The sequence below is a fragment of the Stegodyphus dumicola genome, chromosome 10, assembly GCF_044657685.1.
Source record: "Stegodyphus dumicola isolate Sdum_Otavi_A_Nest chromosome 10, ASM4465768v1".
NCBI classification, from domain to species: Eukaryota; Metazoa; Arthropoda; class Arachnida; order Araneae; family Eresidae; genus Stegodyphus; species Stegodyphus dumicola.
In genome coordinates, this window is record NC_140777.1 from 72,688,400 (window position 1) to 72,710,966 (window position 22,567).

The 22,567-nt window shown below is 30.3% G+C and overlaps 1 protein-coding gene across 1 annotated transcript in view; it reads right to left on the minus strand.

Annotated features, from left to right (window-relative positions):
• The window catches only part of Prp3 (pre-mRNA processing factor 3), a 74,583-nt gene that overhangs the window by 18,887 nt on the left and 33,129 nt on the right, over positions 1–22,567 (minus strand). The window contains exons 7-13 of the mRNA XM_035368494.2: positions 20,134–20,160; positions 19,956–20,046; positions 15,434–15,531; positions 15,187–15,274; positions 14,998–15,099; positions 4,234–4,292; positions 1,031–1,110 (exon numbers count right to left, since the gene is read on the minus strand). Of these exons, the coding sequence (XP_035224385.1) occupies positions 1,031–1,110; positions 4,234–4,292; positions 14,998–15,099; positions 15,187–15,274; positions 15,434–15,531; positions 19,956–20,046; positions 20,134–20,160 (545 nt within the window). The remainder of the gene's footprint in view (positions 1–1,030; positions 1,111–4,233; positions 4,293–14,997; positions 15,100–15,186; positions 15,275–15,433; positions 15,532–19,955; positions 20,047–20,133; positions 20,161–22,567) is intronic.

Below are 22,567 nucleotides of genomic sequence, written 5' to 3' on the forward strand. Positions count from 1 at the left end.
TAATGGAGAAGAATCGTTTCCTTCCATGACCTTCAAAGCACAATTGCACAATAGAATTTTTTATACAAAGACTAAAAGCCTACCAGCAGCCTGCTACACTAAGCTGCTTTGCATTTTCTTTAAGCAACCTTAACTTCTCCTTTTGGCAAGTTTTCATTTTAGAAAAAATAACGAACTCCTGGAAAGGGAAACAGTATAGCTTCAGGATTTGCTTACGACAAATTCCTCAATGCATATACACTTCTAGCAATCACTATCAAATTTTCACCCAGAATTGGCAGACAAAGCAATAAATGAAGCATTTAATGGTCATAAGTAATAAAAAGCAAAGTGATAGGAGGGGAAGCACCAAAAGCTGAAGAAAATGGCATTAAGGATGCTATGTTTGTATCCAGGAAACCCCCCCCAAAAAAACTGAAATATTTCAGCTTTTAAATTATGTCCAAAGGGGCGTTTTTTTAACATTTTGTGTGTTATATTTATTTATTAAATATCTCGTTCTTCACACTTAAACCATATAATTCAGTTCAGGAGCAATATCGCAAAATAATTTCAAATCTAGCATATCTTTAGAATTTCCAATACAGATACTCACCCTGCAGCTATAAATGTTTTTTCTTGCTTTGAAATTGCTTAGATTTTTAAATCAAAAATTCGTTAAAATTTTACAAAATAGGAAATTGATAATAAAACAAATTCCAAATTTCAAATTTGGTCTTCCATATGCCCATATTCATAGGAGGATTACGTCATTCAAAATTCGATGGCTCTATGTACTGTAGTTTTATCACAACGAGAGAAATATACATACATTTATGCAGATTTTTCATTATTTAATTTCTTTAAATAACACACAAATAACACCGGGCGATAATACTTTGTGGCAACTGTTTGAAAAGTGATTCGCCGTTTGTAGTGAATCGACGCAAAATCGCAAAACGAAAATAATAGTCCTTCAGGGACAAAGCCCCTTTGGACTAAAAATCATGTTACGTGTTTCAACAGAAAAATAACTTCACAGCATACTTACAGGGAGATTTCATTTGTATAGGATGTTCTACTAGAGCTGTCACACCTTCAAGCTTGGATTCTTCTGTATACTTATCATAGCTTAAAAAAAAAAAAAAAAAAAAAAAAAAAAAAAAGTGAAAGCAATAGCAAAAATATTATTAACGAAACCTTAAAGATCTAGAAATATAAACAGCTATTCCGATATAGTTATTTCTCCACATGTTTAAACAAAGCCGACAAAATGGCATAAACACAAGATTGAGAAAAGAAGAAAACTTAAGCAGAGTGAATTAAGATTTCTTAAATGAAATGCAACATAGTAAATTAATATTCTACCACAACATTTAGACCCATCCAGCACAGGCATTGCATAAAAATGCACATCAAAGAAAATACAAAAACTGATTAATTTAATGAGGTTGTAAGGTTTCATTATTTTTCTAAGAGTTAAAATCTTTTGGTTTATTCCTGTTTGTGTTCATGGTTGTGATACGATAGCACCATCAAGACTGAAAAACAGATTAATTATCTAATCAATATTATTTCAATTTACTTCCAAAGAAAAGAATGCGCACATAACACTAAATACGTATGCCATACTAATGTAACAGTGAATCACATATTTATTACTGCACAGCATAATCTAACAGCAAAAGCTAATTTCAAATCTAATCACTTTCTACTGCCACTGATTCCATTTTTCTTTCTCATGTTATAGTCTCAAAAAACTTATGTTTTACCTTTTATTGATTTATATAGGATTAGTTTAGGTTATTTGAATATGCCAGAGCCCACAAGAGCTATCTGCCAAAGGGGAGAGACATCTTTAAGCAAGACATATAAAGGAAAACTGCCTCATATTTAGGCCCCACATGATAAGAAGCATGAAAATTGCCATCAGCCAACTTTTTTTGCATGGGTTCGAACAACCAATATTCAGCGGTTTTAACAACTCAGCTACTGATAGGGGTTGATTCCAACAGGAAGCTGAATTTTTTACTCAAACAAGGATAATATAAACATTTCCTTGTAAAGGCATAAAATACATTGTATGAGCAATTTATGAATTTACCTCAATCCTAAAAAATATGCCCTGGAATAAATTAAAAAAAAAACAAACAAAAAAAACTGTCTAGGAAGGCTTATTTTTTGTAACACGTGTAATATTCTTTCAGCATAACATCCAAGCACATGCGTGGTACCCCAGCCATGATATCATACTCCATTCATTACATTATTATTGTCAAAAAATGAAAAGGCAGTAATATCATATGTAAACAACATCAAGAGCATAACTGTTCCAAAATAAATGGCAGCAAGCTTGTCCAAAGAATATATTAAGTGTATATATAATTCTTGTGTTTTCACTTAAGTTCGTCATCTTGTGCTTCATTTATGATTTCTATAATAATGGATAAAATATTCAGTCTAAAAGTCATCCTAACAAAGTGTTTGACAAAGTAACACAAATAATTTAATCACCTATCTGTAATGCCCTTTTTGAATGACGCAGCATCTTTAATGGTTATTGGTACTTTCTGATTACCTACACTGCCAATACGTATTAATGACTTTGTGAATTGACAAATTTTTTAAAATTTTACTATAGTGTTCCACTGTTCAATTCATAAGTAACAATAAATAACAATAAAAAACAAACATTCTACAAGGGAAAAAATTACCAAGAAAGAAGAATATATATATTTTTGAAATTTACATTTTTACAGGTGCTGGATGCTGTTTAGTGAAATATGGCTAAATAGAAAGCTTGTAAATCCACATGTATGTTAGAGCATGCATGAATCAGCTGTTGTCAGTATACTCAAATATACGCTAAAAGCATGGCACTTTTGCCAAATGTTGGAACCGAAGATGCAGCTAATCAGAAAGTACCTAATTATCATATCTCAAATATATTACTATAAATGGAAGTTCAATAAATACACAACTGTAAACGGCTCAACAGCAGCAGAGTGGTGACCTTCCTAACACTGAAAGTTTGACCCTGATTCAAATCCTGGCAAATAGACTGGCTGCATGGGAAGTTTTGTGGTTTTCCCCACGTCTAATGTGGATATGCCAGTTTTCCTTAAAAAAACTCCATGATGGCATTTTCTCTCATACACAGATAGCCTGCAAGCTGTTTTGCCTTAATCTATTAATTAAATTCAACTGCAGATTATTTCTAAAAAGTTATACTTTTTGTGAGATGCTTCTTTTATAGAATGATATAATGAGTTGATTTTGTAATGCATTTCAAATTTCCTATTCATTTAGTATTGAATTATTATGACAAAATAACCTAGGTTTATTAACAGATTCAGATCTTGAAGCTATAAGGCAAAATATAATGGCAGCTTACAGTGAATGAACAGAGATGAATGATCATGACTTGAATCACTGGATGGTGCTTGAATCAGAAATGTTAATTTAAGGGTCAAGACTAAGTAGGAATCTATATTTTATTTAAATCAGTAGCTGTAATACTCTACAATCAGTTTCAGAATATGGCATGTGAATGCAAAGATGAAAACTGAAATGTGCGTAAATAAAAAAAAACATAGTGACATATTATCTGACTATAAATTATATAATTTTGGTGTCAGCACTTCACCAGAATACTTCAACCTATTCAGCACAGATATTAACTATTAAAGTACGTATCTGAAAGTGTGAAATCTGGTAACACATTAGAAATTAGAGTAAACTTTCTACAGCTTCTATTTCTGTTCATCAAGTTATACAAAAAAATACAGGTTATCCTCTAATGTTCAATTTCCTGAACATTCTTAGAGAAAACATAAAAGTCACTTTGAACAGATCATTTCTATTTAACAAGTCATATAAACATTTTTGTACTTATGGTCAGACAGTAATAACTCTTTGAGATAACACAGGAAAGCAGTGTTTTAAAATAGGAGCTGCATCCCATCCTCGGTTATCCATGTAGCAGTCGGTGACAAGTGGGCAGATTTACACTTATGGCACCAAGAACCCAGAGAAATCCTTTCCAACAAGGCTTTCATGTGTTACAAATTTAATGTTTATATGATTAAAACTAAGTTTTGAAACTAAGCAAGGAATATGTTTTTAGGTGCGTGCATGTATTAAATTTAAATGAATATGTAAAATTCCTCCATGAAACAATATTTGAAAAATGAGCAATTTTATATAGGAATAAGTTTATAAAAAATTCATGCTATTTTATTAAAAAGTACTCACCTATCACTCTGTAATATATAGGAATCCCACCATTCAACATCAGGGACTTCGCCTTCTTTCTGAAAGCAAATAAGAACATTTCAAATAAAATAGTTTTATAAGAAAATCTCTAAAAATATCAATCCAAATGCTGACATATTCAAAATTTAATTAATTATACTACAACATATTCTTCAAAAGTAATACAGCAGAAAGAATATATAAATAATAAATGTATACACGTGTATGAAATGGCCTGCTCTAAATTTTTGTGAGATATAAGACAGCATAAATGGAAATGCTTCCAAAACAATTTGCCTTAAAATAAAAAAAGTCAGTTTTCATGAAATTAATCAGATTTTATATGACATCAAAATTTTAACTTATAAATTAATAGCAATCAGCAATATAAATTACGATGAATATCCTTTCAAGATTATTATTATTTTTTTTTTGTAATAAATGTACATTATACAATTTCAGAATGGGAATTACTAATCAGATGAGTTCTCCAAGGCTTGAAATTAAAGCTGAATAGCTAATAATTTCAAAAATTTAGGATTCATGCCCTTACCATCTGATTCACCACTGCAATTTTAAAATTACTGACATAATATGAAAAATCGAAAAATAATTAATATTTGCTTTTTTTAATCGTTTTAAAACTCTCATACCTAATATTATAATAAGCTTGTGATACCTTTATGTATCTTTTTTTTCAGCGACTGATGATCAGTGAACCACTCTGCAAAAAGGTAAAAGTATTAAACAGCATATGCAACGAAGGATTTATAACAGCATTTAAGCAACTTAAAGTTGAGCTGATGCTGATGTTATTTACTTCCTCTACCTAGAGTAGAGGAAAGTAAAGTAATCAAAAGTATTTAAAATTTTGAAAGAAACATAATATTTTGACCACCTAATATTTCACTATTTTTTAATGTCCACACACAAATATATATATGCTTAAATGAACATATGTGAGGTAATATACAGAAAACATTACATATTTCCCAGTTTCAGTTAAATTTTAAACACCACAAATGGATTTTAAAATAAAATATCCTAATTTTCTGCCATAAAATAAATGTGGCAATCAATAAAGCATTTAAATGAAAATCTAGAATTAAATTTACTGTTACAGGATATCTTCAGTAACAGAATCACGTTGGACACTTGATTTAATATGTTATTTTATATTGGGAACTTTAAACTCCAGTTTCTAATCAGATCATTATATTTATATCCACCTTGTGAATTAAAGTTGTTATTTATTATCCTTATTTTTGGGGAGAAACTAACCTTATTTTGTGGCCTTTTTTATTTTTTAGCTTATACTTTGTATTTTACAAATGTTATATGAAAATATTAGATACTAACATTTTCTTATTTCTCTATAGCAAGATAAATAAACGAAATATAATGTATTTGGCTACATTAGATTGCTACTTTTTATACACTGATGGGTTGAAACATTATGACCACCTGCCTAATATACTGACAATAGGTATTAAACAATAACCTTTGTCTTAGAAGCACTTGTGATTTCATCTAATTGTCGGACTAGTTTCTTATCTGGAGAAAGTGAGGCCTAAGAAATCATTAATACACAAATACACATTTTATGGAGTATTTATAGCAGAGTGCATCGACTTCCTGAAACACATCATCTGCATTGCAGACTACCTTAAGGGATGTATCAATTCAAAATAATTAAATATATGGTATGCATTACATTAAATTCACATAAATACCCAGACTTACTTTCGACCTGAACAAATTCGCGGAATTAGGAGTCAAAGTGATAAGTTTCCAGACATATGTATGTTATTGACTTAAAAAGGGATAAAATATATTTACTGTCATATATTGTAACAGGGTTCGTACACATTTCTGCACACGGAAATTGAGTACTTTTAAAGACTTTTAAGGACCATTAATGAAAAAAATTAAGGACCTATGAGCAAATGGGAACTGAATAAATTCAATTAAAAATATTATTCTATGCCTGAATTTTACTTTTGTAATACCATCCTAAAAATAAAATAGATCCCTAAGTAGTATACATTATTACTAAACATGAATTAATTAACATAATATTAATAAGTTTGAGAATAAAATAAACTTCATGCAGTTTATCAAGTAGCATTAAATATTTTACACTTATAATTGGTTGGACATATTTGAAAGAAGATAAGTGACATTTACATTTCACTAATAATTAACTTTATGTTGATTTTTTTTAATGTCTCATTTTGTCACATACTTGGTTAGTCTAGAGCAGAGGTTCTCAACTGGTGGTATGCAAGAAAAAAATAGGTGCTACACAAAGACTACTTTTACTATTTAGACAAAGTAATTTTAACTATTTATTTTAAAAATTAAAACCCCAACATCCTGATTGAGTTTTTTCTCTCACTTGTAAATATATGCGATCTGAGCTTTGTTCAAGAGTGGTGCTGGTAATAGTACTTTGAAGTGGTGGTACTAAAGGTTTTCATAATCAAAAGGTTGAGAACTACTGCTCTAGAGGTTTAGTAAATAGCAGGTAGATTTTATGTCAAACAGCATAGGTTAAAATGAGATGTAAGCTAATTATCAGCATGATTCATAACAAAAGACTGAATGCTATCACCGCTGCTGCTTGTCCAGAGAGACATGCTGATTCGAACAAACCTGAAAGGCCAGATGTAGGCACGGTTAAGCAAGTGTTGAAAGTTAGTCAAGCTCTGTTTGATGCAGTTAGTGTCATAGCTTTGTGTAGAGTTCTAGAGGTTGTAACCCAGTTAACATACTTTCAGGTTCCAATAAGCCATTAAAGTACCAGAGGTGATAAGTTGTTTTGTATTATAAGTCTCTCTAGATGCAAAGAATAAGTTTTACTTGAATTTCTACATCTTTGTGTTTTATCTTGTGACCACAGTGAGTATTAATGAAAGGCAATAACTCACTTTAATACGCAGAGATAATTTTTAAGGGTAAGCAGTGAGTTATAAATAATTAAATTAAATAAATAGATAACCTTAGTCATTATGGATTTACATGGCCACTATTAAATTTTATTTTTTAGAGAAATTTGTTAAAAAAGCACTATTAAAATCAAAATCTAATAAAATTTCACAGTTTAAAATACATGTAATTTATGACACTGATTCTTAAATGATATTAGAATAATTACACATTAAAAGCTACAAAACATTTATGTTTTGTAACAACAACACTCGACAAAACATTTATTCGTCATTTTAATTTGAAGCCTTCCCAAACATTTTGGCTAGTTTACATCGATTTCCTTCTCTTTAAGCATCTTTTCTAACAATAATTAGAGATTTGTTTCAATATGCAAAACTGTGCTCTCGCTAGTTTCTGCGTGCTTTATCTCCTAACTTGTTAAGCTCTCCAAAATGTAGCTATGAGGGTTTACTTGATCTGGTAAAAGTTAAATAGTCCAAAACCCCCAATAGATGTGAAGCAAATTATCACTATGTCTGAAACTAACTACAATATCAGACAAAAGTTTAAATAATCCTCTTATTTAAAAAGAACTTAGAACAAACATAAAGGCATGTTCTGATGCTAACAAAGTCAATTACATCTTACGGTGACGTTATTAAACAAGAACAGTCAAATTCAAACTAAAAATGTGGACTAGGGGTCAAAGATTATACAATTTAATTTAAATTTAATCTGGCTCAGTAACTCTATCATATGAGGAAATAGAAATGGAAAATTATAGTAAAGGCTGAATTCATTAATTTAAATAATAATAACTGCACATATCTTTGAAGAATAATTTTCTTTAAGTATTCAATTTCTTTCTTCAGCATGTTCCTTTTCATTTTAGAATTTTTGAATTTAATTAAGGATTTCTGTTTTTCTAAAATACACTAAATGCATTTAGAATGTATAGAAAAAGTGACTAATTTAATTTCTTTAATAATATGAAATTCAGAAGAAATATGAAATATATAAAGGCCGGTTACAGAGCTGGTGTGGCAGAATTTTTAGAATTTAGTGACACACCAAACAACAAAATCTAGAAATGGTAAAACTTTTAGAATTTAGAGCAGGCATTGGAAGCAGAATTTAGAAAGGATTCTCCACTGTGTAATTCTAAGTTACAGTGAAAAGTGAATAAACTTGGATAGGGTTAAAAAACCCTTTATTATTCAAATAAGATTTAACAGAACTCCATCTTGGAGTTGTACAATAAAGCCGACACTTGGATTTGAACTTAAGAGACTAAAAATTAAACTAAACTAATCTTAACTAAAGAGATATAGCCAAAACTATCAAAATTTTAAGAGTTGGCCCCTTAATGCTAATTGGCTGCGAAGCTATCAAGGGCCTAAGGTACAGCCGAGCGTAATAATAGCTTATGAGAGAGTAGCCTAAAAAGGCGGACACGTGCTAGCCAGAATATCTGGTATCTCACTCACTAAGACAGTAGAACTTTGCAGTTAAATACCGCTCTTCCTCATTAGCATTCAGACGTGATTCTAAAACTACGTTCTGGCTGGAAGTGGTAAGTTGAAATTAAGAAGCGATAGGAAGGGGAGTTTAACTCAAAATGTAACTGTTAATAAAATTAACATAATCCTTATAAGGCACTATGCAGTCGAATTTAGAATCCACAGAGGTTTTTCATCAGATGGGAAAATGCCTAGTGCCAGCTCTGTGTATGACGCATTAAGACATATTAGATGGATCTTTTAAATTTCAGTTTTCAATTTCTTTATTAATAAAAAAATCCCTTTCCATAATGCCTGCCCAAGTGATAAGATTTGAAACATTTTTGATATTTTCCATGCTTGTGTCTAGTGAAAAGTAGAGAAAATAAAGGGAAGATGAACATGTTAAGAAAAGGATTGTAGTATCAGGAATAAAAACATTCAAATATTATGTCTTCATTGTTCTTCCAGACATTCTCCAAAAAGTAGGAAATTCAACGCAAACTTCCTATAAAATACATTCATTATGCATTGATACCATGGAGACATTTTTCATTTTGTCACTTATTTCTCGAATCTTCTAGAATCGTAGGTCTATAAATCTTGCTTTCAAATCCTTCTAAACTTTCCAAGCTGAAATGTCAAAAATACTAAAGAAAAATTATCCCAACCAATTCTGTAACAGCAAAAAGCCAGAAATATTTTGGAAAAAAGAAAGGAGGAAAAAAGTGTAAAATTAATTTTAAAGAGAAAACTGATGCATATTCTGTGAATTTTTAATATTTTGAGACAAGTACATGGGAAAAACGCTTACTATGAAAAAATTAAAAAGAAGACATTTTTAATTAATTACATAGCTATTGCTTTTGCTAAGAGCTGTTTTATAAATTATGCTCTATAGCGTTATACCTTGTTTATCTTTCAGATTCAAAATATCATATAATAAAAGTTGCCAAAATGAAACTTTATATTACAGCGAAAAATAAAAATGTTTTATTTTAATGTTATTTTTTAAATATAATTCCAATACATTACCATTCTTTTAATGAAATTTATCAATGTTATGATATTTAAAAAAAAAATCATCGAAAAATTCTCAGATTTCGGAATTAAAAATCTTCTATAGAAACTGACCTCGAAATCGGCAAAATGTTGACAAGTCGCCAAATTTAAGTTTAATAAAAGAATTCACATCCCCAAAAGCAAAAATTGTTTAAGAGCTCTTTATTACAAAAAATGAATTTTGAAATGCCTATGTTTCACTTCTTGCTTAGAAACTCAAGTATCCCATCATTTATATTAGAAATAGAAACAAATTATAACCCATGAACCCATTCAAAAGATAACCACATAGTCAGTGAATCGCCAAAAATATTCCTCAAAATGTTAATTCACACTCAAAATGACTGTTGTGAAAACAGACAGAAATTTCAGATGATTAAAATTAAGGACCTTCTGCTTATTTGGGCTAAAATTAAGGACTTTTAAGGACCAAAAATCAATTCCAAAAAACTTAAGGACTCTTAAGGACCGTATGAACCCTGTGTAAATACTGATGAAACTCCATTAATGTTTGATATGATAGGAAATAAAACAATTGATGTGAAAAGAAACAGCAAGTACTGTTCACATATTTACTGTTTTAATGTTCTGTTTTACAGAACAGTAAAAAAAGTTCTCTTTTACAGTACCCAGGTACTGTTTTACTGGGTAAAATATATTTACTGTTTTACTGTTCACATAAAAACAGCAAGTCATGAAAATTCTCACCTCATCGTACTGCTTCGTAGACAGTACAAAATTATGGTTATTTTTAAAAGAAAGACTATGCCCAAAACGTAATTTTCCAAATGATGTTTTCAATCAGGTTAATGAGAAAGGATGGATGGATGGATGAAAACTATAAAATTGTTGATGACAGTACAAAATTATGGTTATTTTTAAAAGAAAGACTATGCCCAAAACGTAATTTTCCAAATGATGTTTTCAATCAGGTTAATGAGAAAGGATGGATGGATGGATGAAAACTATAAAATTGTTGATAAAGAAATGTTTGGCAAAAGTGTCCTGTCAAAGAACCCTGAAAGTCTTTTGGTTTGGGATATGTTCACACCTCATCTAAACAAATAATATGAAGAAACTATTGAAAGAGTATAACACAAACATGGAAGTTATTGCAGGCGGATAAACACCATTAGTTCAGTTTTTAGATGTGTGTATCAATAAACCGTTCAAGAAAATCTGAAACAACAGTAGAATGAATGGATGTTACAAGGTTAAAAATATTTACAGAAGGAAAGGCCAAATGCATTATGCCAGTCTACAAATATTGTGTGAATGGATAGTGAAAGCATGGAATTAAATTAAACCTGACAAATTCAAAAGTCATTTAAAAATGTAGTACATTTAAAAATCAACTTCACGCTGCTCTGCGGGGAGGGGGGAGGACGATGTGCGCAATGAACTGGAAGTTGATCTGTCAGCACTATCCTCATCTTCAGGGCAGATGTTTTTATTTTATTCAGCTTATAATTCCTTACTAAATGTAGTGTTTCATCTTGATGTACTTCAATATGATTTAAATCAATTTCATCGTCATTATAAATATCACGAATACACATCAAATAGTTTTCTGGTTGCAATTTTCTAATTTTGACTATGCGTAATGTATGCTTTACGCGTGTGCGCGTTGAAAGAAATGTTTAATAAAGTAAACAAATAAATATTAAGTTTTTTTTTTTTTTTTTGGTAAATTTTGATACAATATTTGTAGACTGGCATAACGCATTTGGCCTTTCCTTCTGTAAATATTTTTAACCTTGTAACATCCATTCATTCTACTGTTGTTTCAGATTTTCTTGAACGGTTTACTGATACACACATCTAAAGACTGAACTAATGGTGTTTATCTGCCTGCAATAACTTCCATGTTTGTGTTATACTCTTTCAATAGTTTCTTCACATTATCATAATTGCTCTTTATTTCATAAATTACGATTTCATATTTTTAATTTTATAATTTCTGCATGCCATCTTACCAGATTTAAACTGATGATCTATAATCCGGAATCGAAGTCCCGACGAGTCCAGATTAAAGACTTTTGACTGTATTATATACTGGAATATACGGTAAATCAAAATTCTGACTTTAATTTGCAACTAAATGGAACTTTAACTGTCCATTTTAATCTGGGTATTTTCCCTTTTCATTCTATTGCCTAGAATAAAGCTCTCTAAACCCCATCAATTCCAAATTACTCCATCATAGAATTCTTACATATTTTTAACAATGCAGATAATTCAGCAAATTGAAACAAAATAACCAGTCAATATGGAATAAAAATCAGTCTTTAACAAACTTTTCAGTGAAACATGTCATGGTCTTGCCTGCATAATTGATTGCCAACATGGGTAAAAAAGGGATACTCTCTGATTATCCATACCTCCATAAAAACGTTATGAAAAAGAATTCATGAGGCAAAGCAGTTATGTTTCCAAAACAATTATGTGGCAATCCATGACGTTGCCCAAAAGTATTTATGTAGCAATGCAATTATGCATATAACACATCTGTTTTGGTTGATGTACAATGCCAAGTTTATGCAATTTTATGATATTTTTTAAAGGGGGAAAAAAAGATATCTGCATACATGGGAAGAACAGCAGTGCAAAAAAGAAACTTAGGTATGTGTGCAGCATGTCTGTTTTAGCTGTGAAATTCTTTTGTTTTTTAAAGTGAAATCCAATCACTGTGTGCATGGGAATAACCAATATCGTAAAAAGAAAAATTTCTCTAAAAAAGGTAAGTGTTTTTATTACTGATGTCTTTTAATTCTTTAATTTTATTGATTGACTGCTCTTATATTAAATTCTTAGTTCATCACCATTCTGAACATAGTTGATGACTTTTGCTAATCAGCCTGGTGAAAAATTAGTTGTTAATGAGTACATGACCTTTCGGTGTGTGTTGGGGGAATATCACAAGGTACCCCCTAAAAAAAAACTACAATTACACAGAAAATATACTGAATATATTCTGTATGCAGGATTATGTTATATAAAAGTAAATGGGCAATGAAGGAAAATTAATGTTTAACAATAAGAGAAACCTAAAATAATCCTGGTATTTTGTTATGGCTTCTTTTAACTAATTTTTACTGATAGATTCAGGAATATATCAGTTGTTCTACAGGTAATAGAACTTAGTACACTATTTATTTGGCATGACATTATCTTACAAGTAGTCTGGCATTATTCTCAACATCATTCAGAGTTTGTGCCACAATCGTTTCACATTGATCTGTTCTAGACAAAATAGCCTTTATTTACATCTTGTATAACTGAGTCTTGGTCGCTAATATCACGGCAATAGATAATTGCAATAGACTGAAACTCTTCTTTTCAGACAAGCAGCAGTTAAGTATTCACGGTTGACAGTGAGTAATATTTTTGGTTAGGAAATGCTTTGATGCAGTCATCTGGCTATAATAATGGTTTTAAGCTCTAGTGAAATCTTTAAAATTCAATACAATGATTATGAGTACTTAGTGCTAGCTCATTATGCAATTAATACATAGATAACCATGATAGCATTGATATGATATAGTAGTCAGCTTCATTAAATGTGCACGAAGTGGTCATAATGTTTTGGCTCAATAGCGTATAATTAAACACAGACATTAATGAATTTACAAAACAAAACTGATCACAGCTTAAAAAAATAACAACACTTTTTAAAATAATATTTATTCATTTATAATTTGCAGTTAAATTTATTGTTTTCTAAAGGAATTGTGAACACAGTAAATTGTGTAATAATTAAAAAAAAAAAAAAAAAAAAAAACACTGGAATTTATGATGGTAACAAAATAAGTTTTCTAAATGTAATCAATCAATTTCTTTATCTTTTTGTTTCAAATCAGCATCAAAGCACAGTAAGATGTTCAAAATATATACTTCGAAATTTGAGAAATGAATCATTAGTCTATTGCATTCTTTCAAAATGCAATAATTAGCCAATTTCTTTAACAATACAATCTTTAACAAACTTAAGTGACTCATTTACTTATATATTTTTACAAGTGAAGTTTAAAGAAATAAGTAAGATTAATATAAATTTAAAGTATAAAGTCTGATCAAAAAGCGCCCATCTTATTTTCTGTTTCAAGACATTGAAATGTCAATGGAAACAATTTTACTACAGTTAAATGGTTGCTTGGTAGGCATTCTAAGGCCATGAATTAGCACGCGAGTAAGAGAATTTAATGGAGGAAAACTGGTATTTAACAAACTGAAAATTACATGGCCATGGTTATTAGGGTTTGAAAGGAAGCAATTACTCACAATTAATCTTGAATGCATGAAAATGAAACTGAAACAAAAAGTTAGTCGTTGTAATAGAAATCATCTTACCACCAAAGCTAAGAAAAGCAAGATTCTGAGCAAAATGAAAATAAAACTGAAGCTATTTAGTTTTAAGCACCTAGGCTGCAATTACATTGCAGAAAACCAAAACAGCACTATTTTGTAGTTTTACCATAATTTCAGAAGGTAATGCATTGCAATGACTTACATAGTGGAAAGCAGAAGACTGGAAACTAGCTCACAATGCACTGCAGATTTTTTGACCAAATATAATACATACCAAGACAGCAAATCCCTCAGAATTTTATTACTTACAGATGTTGCCAAAACTCTTAATGCAGCAAAAGACTTCCAGATTTGAGAATATATTTGAGGAAATGGCAATATAAGAAAGTATCTCTGAACAATTCTAAACATTCAGAAATGCTTCTAATCAATAATGAAAAATTAATGAGCAAAGTGCACTGAAGCTTAAAATTCCCAAAACATTGAAGTATGTAAGTAAACTAGGATCTTTCCATTTCCAACTAAAGGCAAGATATGTTTTGATCAAACTTCATATATTACAGTAATATCTTATTTTTATGTTAATTTTGTTTAACTATATGATTTTCCTCTTGTTGTCCCAGCTACAAATTTAAGATACATAATTATTTACATATCTGAAATTATTTTTTGAATTCTTTTATTCACCAGATTATTTTTACCATTTTAATGTTATACTATGCACTTTTATCCCAATTTTAATCATTTCTTGGAATAATATTTTTGAAGATTTTTTGGGTTAGTGAGACTTGACGAAAAATTTAAATTCTTAATATTTTTATGGAGTTTAAACTTTTAAAATAAAATAATTTTAACATCATGATGTTTAAATGCATTTTCTAAGATAAAAAACATGGATATATAAAATAAGAAATCCATCATAAAACATACATTTAAGCAAAAATCTCTGATAAAGTGTACTTACATATTCTTTTCTAGGAACAATTAAAGCAAGTTTTGTTGCAGAAGATATTCCAGTTTTTTTAGCAGCTTGAGCAATTTCTTCTTGCAGTTTTTCCAGCTGAGCCTATAAGTATAAAAAATTATATATATATAAAAGTATGATTTAAACAATATTTAACTTAAAAACAAATTTTAATCCAATATCACTTACTTTAGTCCTTAGCCTTTGTGCCAATTGTTCAAATTTACCTCTTTCATGAAATTTAAATCCCTTTTTTGGCCTCTGAAATGTTTTTGCACTAGAAAATAAATTAACAATAATTACTACATATAAATATTAATAATGAAATGTGAATTTTTAACAAGAGCTAGATTAAAATAACAGTAAGCCTTTAATTATTCAAATAACATATATCTGAAAATTCTTAACACTAAAGTAAGTATAAATGTTAACTTACCTAACACGAGGATCAAAGAATTTTTGTTCATAAAGCTCTTCCATCACTTTTTCTTGACTCATTTTAAATTGTGCTCTCTTCTGAGCTCTAATATTTGCCTGGCAGATCAAAAACAAATATGTTATTTTCAATTTCATTAAAAATTCTAAACTTTAAAATTATTGTCAGCATTATTCAAGAGTGAAGCCTGAATTTTCATTGATGGCATGCTGCCAAACACCAAATTAAAAAAAACAAAATAAATTAATAAATAAATGAAATAAAAATAGAAGTACTTTTCTGTTATGGACCCAACGATAGTACCATCTGGGGACTGTGTGTGTCAGAGAGTTAGAATAATTAAACATACATATACATATTACAACAGTACCGCCAAAATGCATGGCAGGTGCGTGACAGAAAATTACCAAAAATTATGATAATGAGTGGACGTTAGAATTACATGTATTCAAAAGTTAGCTATAGCATTTGTGTAATAACAAACTGTTAAATATTGCTTACTATGTAGAATATAGTAAAAATTTAAAATTCTTATATTTAAGGTCTGAGTTTTTCATTTGGTATCTAGTACTATCATCACTTTTACTAAAAAAAATAAAATGTGGCATTAATAGCTTTTGTTAACATCGCAATTCAATTAATTTGTCTTATGAAGCTCTAGTTCACTTGGACTAGAACTATCATTTCACTCAAAATATTGAGAAGTACTGGAACCAGAATCAAACCTTAATCAAAGCTAAATTTTTTGTTTTAATTAGATACTAATAACACACTGAAATTGTAATATTCATAACTTACAATTGGACATGGAGGAAGAAAAACCTTTCTCAAACATCATACACTGTTAACTAGCTAGTTTTCTTGCATTATGTAGTTTAACTATGTCTTATGTTTTTACCTTTATATTTATTGCATATACATGGCACATCTTATTATTTTGAAATAACTTTTATTTTTCAGATGATAATCAAAATCTAACTATCAATTGAATTAAGCCCTTTCGAAGCTACAATTTCATTTTCACTCATGCTTCAAATTTCTAAGAAGCTTCACTTAATATATAATCTTATGGGACTTTGAAAGAAAATCATAAATAAGAATAGCCAGCTTTAACTAAATGTGCAGTACTATTAAGCTTACAAACACTTACTTCTTCCAGCTGGATGTGATAAGAATACAACATGCAGATATAGACAAATTTGAACACTTTCTTACACTGTGGAAGGAAAGATGGAAAGAGGTTTTCCCCTCTGTCTGTGCAAAATACATTATTTTGTTAATGATGCTGTTATTTGAACAGCATGAAGAGACAAAATTAGAGAAGACACGATAACACACGATTTGTTTTGTTTTAAATTTGCGATTCTAAATAAAATACATGATTCAATGCAAAGATATAAATTTAAACTAATTAATGAGGATTTTATTATATGAATGAATTAAAAAACAGTAATTCCTTTTTTGCAATTTTAAATTTATAGACATGTGCCGCATGCCTTAAGATAATGCCTCTGGTATTATTTAACTTTGAAGTGCTAAATGGAAATTGTTTTATTTAAAATGCATCCGTTTATGGCAAAATCAAAATTTTCACTAAAAGCAAATCTGTTATTTTTAATTAAAACAAAAATTAAAATTTAAAAGTGGAATCTGTATAATACTGGTTAACTTTTAAATGCATCAAGAAAATATTGAGTTAAAATTAGTAACTAATTTATCTCTTTTCTCTCAATATAAAATTATTTTAAAACCAAATGATTATATGAAATTTATCATCAATTTGAAATGCATTTCTGCAATACAGCACACTTTAGTTACAACATTACACTTTTAAACGGCATTTTGTTTCTTCAGAGCAACTTTTCGTTTTTTGTTACGCTTGAAAGTATGCCAATATTATTTTGTCAAGTGATCAGTATGTAAATTATGTATCTGATAAAAGTATCTTAAGTGAGCAAAAATTATTATTTTTATTGATAATTGGAAAAAAAATACTAGTATCCTAGCAAATACATATGAATTGAATACAACTATTTTACAAAATTAACTTAATTTTTATATTCAAGGATATTTTTTCTCAAGGGAAATAAGATTATTTTATGAGTTTGATCATTTCGAATTTTCATAAACTCCCTAAAAATGAAGGAAGGAATTACTTTTTTTATTAATAAGATGAACTCAGTAAGGAAAAATGGTACTTCATAAAATATAGTTTTAGGTTTATAAATATTTTTGTCAGTTAAAATAATCTATGGAAATATAATATGGAAATTATTATAGTCTAATAAATATATTCAGGATGGTTAGAAGACAGTGTCTACTTGAACAAAAATTAAACTGCCAATGAACGTAGATGAAAATTATGCATTTCTGATACATTACTGAATGCCAATTTTTTTTTTTTTATTTTCCCAATAACTATGGTTATCTTGGTCTTTGAAACTTTCACATATAAAAATATTTACTGTAGTTATCTCATAGGATCAAATCTATAAATCAACAATTATAAGAGTTCTAAATTAATATCACCATTTAGAAACTATCTATTACAGTCTCCAAAAATATAGTGCTACATTCTAGAACTATTGTATTTGACGGCATATAAGACGCACTTTTTTCCTTAAATTTGGTCTCAAAAAAGTTACCTGTGTCTCATATGTGAAGGACACAGGTTAACTTTCAATACTGAATGCTATTTTTAGCCCGGATAAAGATCTCGACACACATAACTTTTACTACAGCTGCCATAATTATTTTGCATATGCGTGAAATATCAGTTGCCAAAAAGTGCCAAAGCTCGAAGCTGATGTTGAAGTTCGAACAGGTTCGACGATCATATTACGTCTATGGAGCCTTTCCTTCTTTACATAGACTTTCTTTGACTCAGCCGACACACGTGTACTCTGTATAAACGTGTCGGTATCGGTGCTTAAAACTATTTGTTTAAAAAAAATACCCTGAAAAATACAAGTACAGGAAACAAGAGATTAAGCTATTCAATTCAGTATAAACTAGGAGTGTTAAACTACGCCAAAGTGCATAGAAACAGAGCAGCAGCAAGGCATTTCGGTCCACCACCTACCAAAGAAAGGATACGTACTTGGCGACTGCAAAAAGATCAATTAAAAAACAAAAACATAACCTTCGATGCCCAGCTCCATCTTGGCCTGAACTTGAAAATGCCGTAAAAATGTGAGTCATAGATAAGAGGAAATCTGGGATAAGTGTTTCAACCAAAATGATAATCAATGAGGCGAAAGGATTTGCAGAAAAACATGGGAATCAGAACTTTTCAGGGTCTGAGGGCTGGTGCTACAAGTTCGTGAAAAGGCAAAACTTATCAATGCGCACAAAAACAACTATTTCACAGCAAATGCCAGCAGAAAAAAAAAAAAATACTAGCATTTCATAGGTTTGTTATAAATGCATGCAAGAAAACTTCTTTTGAGCTCGGTCAAATAGGAAATATAGATGAAATTCCATTCACATTTGATGTACTATCCAACAAGACTGTGAGTATTAAAGGGTCTAAATCAATAACCATAAAAACCACAGGTCATGAAAAAACCCGATATACGGTAGCTCTATTATGTTGTGCTGATGGCACAAAACTACCGCCGTTTCTAATATTCAAAAGAAAAACTTCCAACGGGTGTAATTGTTCATGTTTATCCGAAAGGCTGGATGGACGAAGCTGGAATGAAACTGTGATTACAGAACGTATGGGCGAGGCGATCTGGTGGACTTTTAAGAAAACCCTCTCTTTTGGTTTTGGATCAGTTTAGCGCCCATAGAACTGAAACTATAAAGAATAAAGCGAGAGAATTAAAAACCCAGATGGCTGTCATTCCTGGTGGACTGACTAGCCAATTGCAGCCGTTAGATGTATCAGTGAATAAACCATTTAAGGAAAAAGTGCAAGAACGAATGGAACAAGTGGATAGGAGAGCCACATCACACCCTCACACCCTATTGTTAAGTCCTTTAAGAAGTGCAGAATCAGTAATGCTCTTGACGGAAACAGTAGGGATGACGACATTCTCGTTTTCGATGATGATGATAGTGAAAAGGATTTTTATGGTTTTGAAAGTGATTAAAGTCTAATTTCATGATAGGCAATGTTTTCCTTGAATCTGTGTTTTTTGTTGTTTCTGCTTTATTTTTTATTATGTTTGATTGCTTGCCGTTCATTCATTTATTCATTATTGAAATTTACATATCATATTCAAAATAGCTTGCCGTTTGTTAATTTTCTTAAATAAAAATATGATTGGTAATTGCACTGAATGATTGTTTATTTGGCTTTTATGAAACATGAGAACTGAAAGAAACCACATTTTAAGTTATTGTGGTACCGCGCTATCGTGCGGACTATTGAAACTTTTTTCCTTACGTGTGGCCTTCTAAATAAGGGTGCGCCTTATATGCCAGTGTGTCTTATATGCCGTCAAATACAGTATTTGCTATACTGTCCATCTAATTTAAAAAAAAAAAAAAAAAAAAAATGTAGAAAGGAGTTTACTTTAAGTGTTGGCATATGATGCGTCAGATGAACTTCTTTACCAGTCATATCCAGAGTTCGACCTTCTGAGTCTAATATAAGAGGTGCTGGCCTGTAAAATAAATTTATGACTATAAGGTTCATATTTAAATTACTTATGAACTTTTAAATAAAAGTTCTGCAAAAAACTGAGACTTACTTATGTTGCTTGGAATCATCTGGTTTCCTAACATAGAAGAGAACAAAAAGAAATTAAGAAAAGCAGCTTTAATAACAAATGAAATATAGATATAAAACTTCGACACATTTATTTCTTAAAAATTATTTAATATATTTTTTAAAAAAAGTTTAGACGCAGAGTTTTAAAAAAAAAAGGCAGCTATTGTAGGCTGTCAATAACACAAATATATTCGATGAATTACTTCACATAAGTAATAAAAATAATTACCATATTTGCTGGCACATAAGACCCATTTTCTTCTTTGAAAATAGGTCTAAAAAGCGGGGTGTGTCTTATACGTCGCTACTCAGTTTATTATATTCATTTCTGAAAATTTCCTCTATTCGTAGTTATGCTGATTTTTTTTTCTAGTTTCCTTGCAGAGTGTGGGAATATTACAGTTAGGTAGAGCTCAGTGAATGCACATGCACTGTCATCGACAACCATAGCTGGGTTCGTTAAACTTTCCATTTTTGTGAACGACTTTTAAGTGTGTGAAATTTCTACTGTTCAGCCTTTTTCTTAAATTTGTTGACAAGTTATGGCTCAAAAACAATGTCAGTATTGCTATAACATAGCATACAAGCTACGTGTGATTGTGTATGCTATAGGACACAGAAATAGGGCTACAGAGAGGCATTTCGGCACCCCCGACTGAGAAAATGATAAGAACTTGGCAGAATTATAATGATCAGTAATAAAGTTTTATCCTTCAAAAATGTGTGTTAAAAAGGGGGGTGTCTTATAGGCCGGCAAATCTGGTAATTACTTTGATTTCATGGCAAGCTAGATTAATATTTAATGAAATTATAGCAGCACATTTACATAAGTTTCATACATTAATAGATTATGTCATATATTTTTGTAAAGTTGAGTGATATTAGTGACGGGTTAAACAGGCAGTCTTAGACTCAAATTGCATGCGAGCCAAATGCACGATCTGAAAGCAGCTGATGTGCTACAAATTTTTTTAAACAAAATAAGAGTAGAGCAAACATATGTACAATTCATTTGCGGCCATTTAAATTACTTCAGAAGCCACCAGTTTGAGAGCACTGGGATAAACTGTATTATTATTAAAAAATGCATTTCCAACTAGAACAGCGAAGTATCTATGTTCCACATTTCATTCAACAGCCATTAAAATCTGAAACTTTACAAAGGTTAAGCTTTTAAAATAAAAATAAGGAGACTCTTTCTCTCTTTTTACAGCTCTAAAATATCACAACTCCAGATATAAATACAATTTTGATACACATTTTCCTAAATTTGCTGAATAATCTTGTTATTATTTTGATTAAATTAATCTGAGTACTGAACTTTGGACTGAATGATTGACATTTGAAATGATATGGACATTACAATATTTACAACAGTTCGTAGATGTTTTTCTGTATCTATCTTTTCATTTATATACTTTAAATCTACAATAATTAGATAATTAATCAGCTGCTAAGTCTTGATGCTAATCTTTTTGAGCATTTTATCTCCAAGATACTACTATTTAAAATGACTTCTAAACTAATTAAAGATAGCTAAAATTCTGGGCACTCAAGAATATGTCTATTAATACAATTATCTAAACATAATGGTTTAAATTTAAAAGGATTATTTTTTCTTACTCTATCCCCTTTAAAAAAAAAAAAAAAAAAAAAAAAAAAAAGTTTTCATAGCTTATAGTAACACCAGTATTAAGTTTTGAATATACCGTAATTTCGCGCGTATAGTCCGCGGACTATCTGTGTTTAAAATGCGAATTTTTGAAGCTGCGGACTATCCACCAGTGCGGATAATACGCTGGTTGTTCACGGTTAAAATTGTTGAGATTTAAAAAACATGTTGTCGTGAACTGCCGATGATCAAATATAAAAAAAGCGTGAGATTCCAAGTATCCTTCGCACTGCTTTAGCACAACTGCTGGGAGGGGGGAAAAGTAGTTGATGCATCAACTCAGTTTTTAGGAGCCATAGTAGCAAGTACCTGGAGTACGAAAAAAAGCGTGATTCGTTTACTTATAGCGTGGTTTGGCAACACCGAGTGAGTGGGGTCTAAGGTCACATTTCATTACCACTTATCACGAGGATAGCACGTTGCACAGTATTTTGTTTTCGTATTTTGTCTTTCATCTTCGCTAACGTTGATGAAACATCCCCGGAGATTTACTGCTGAGTGGTAGTTGAGAAAACTGAAAAAGATGGAAATAGAGAAGTGGGCCGTTATTGGTTTAATCCTAGTATCCAGTGCATACGGGATTTGACTACTTTTGGTGACTTTATGATGAGCAGTAAAAACGGGACATATACGATGAGTAGTTAACGGGTCATTCAAAGAAAATATATAGTTAAACATAGTATATACTATGTATATAGTATATATACTATGCGTGTATAGTATATATATAGACGTTCTTTGG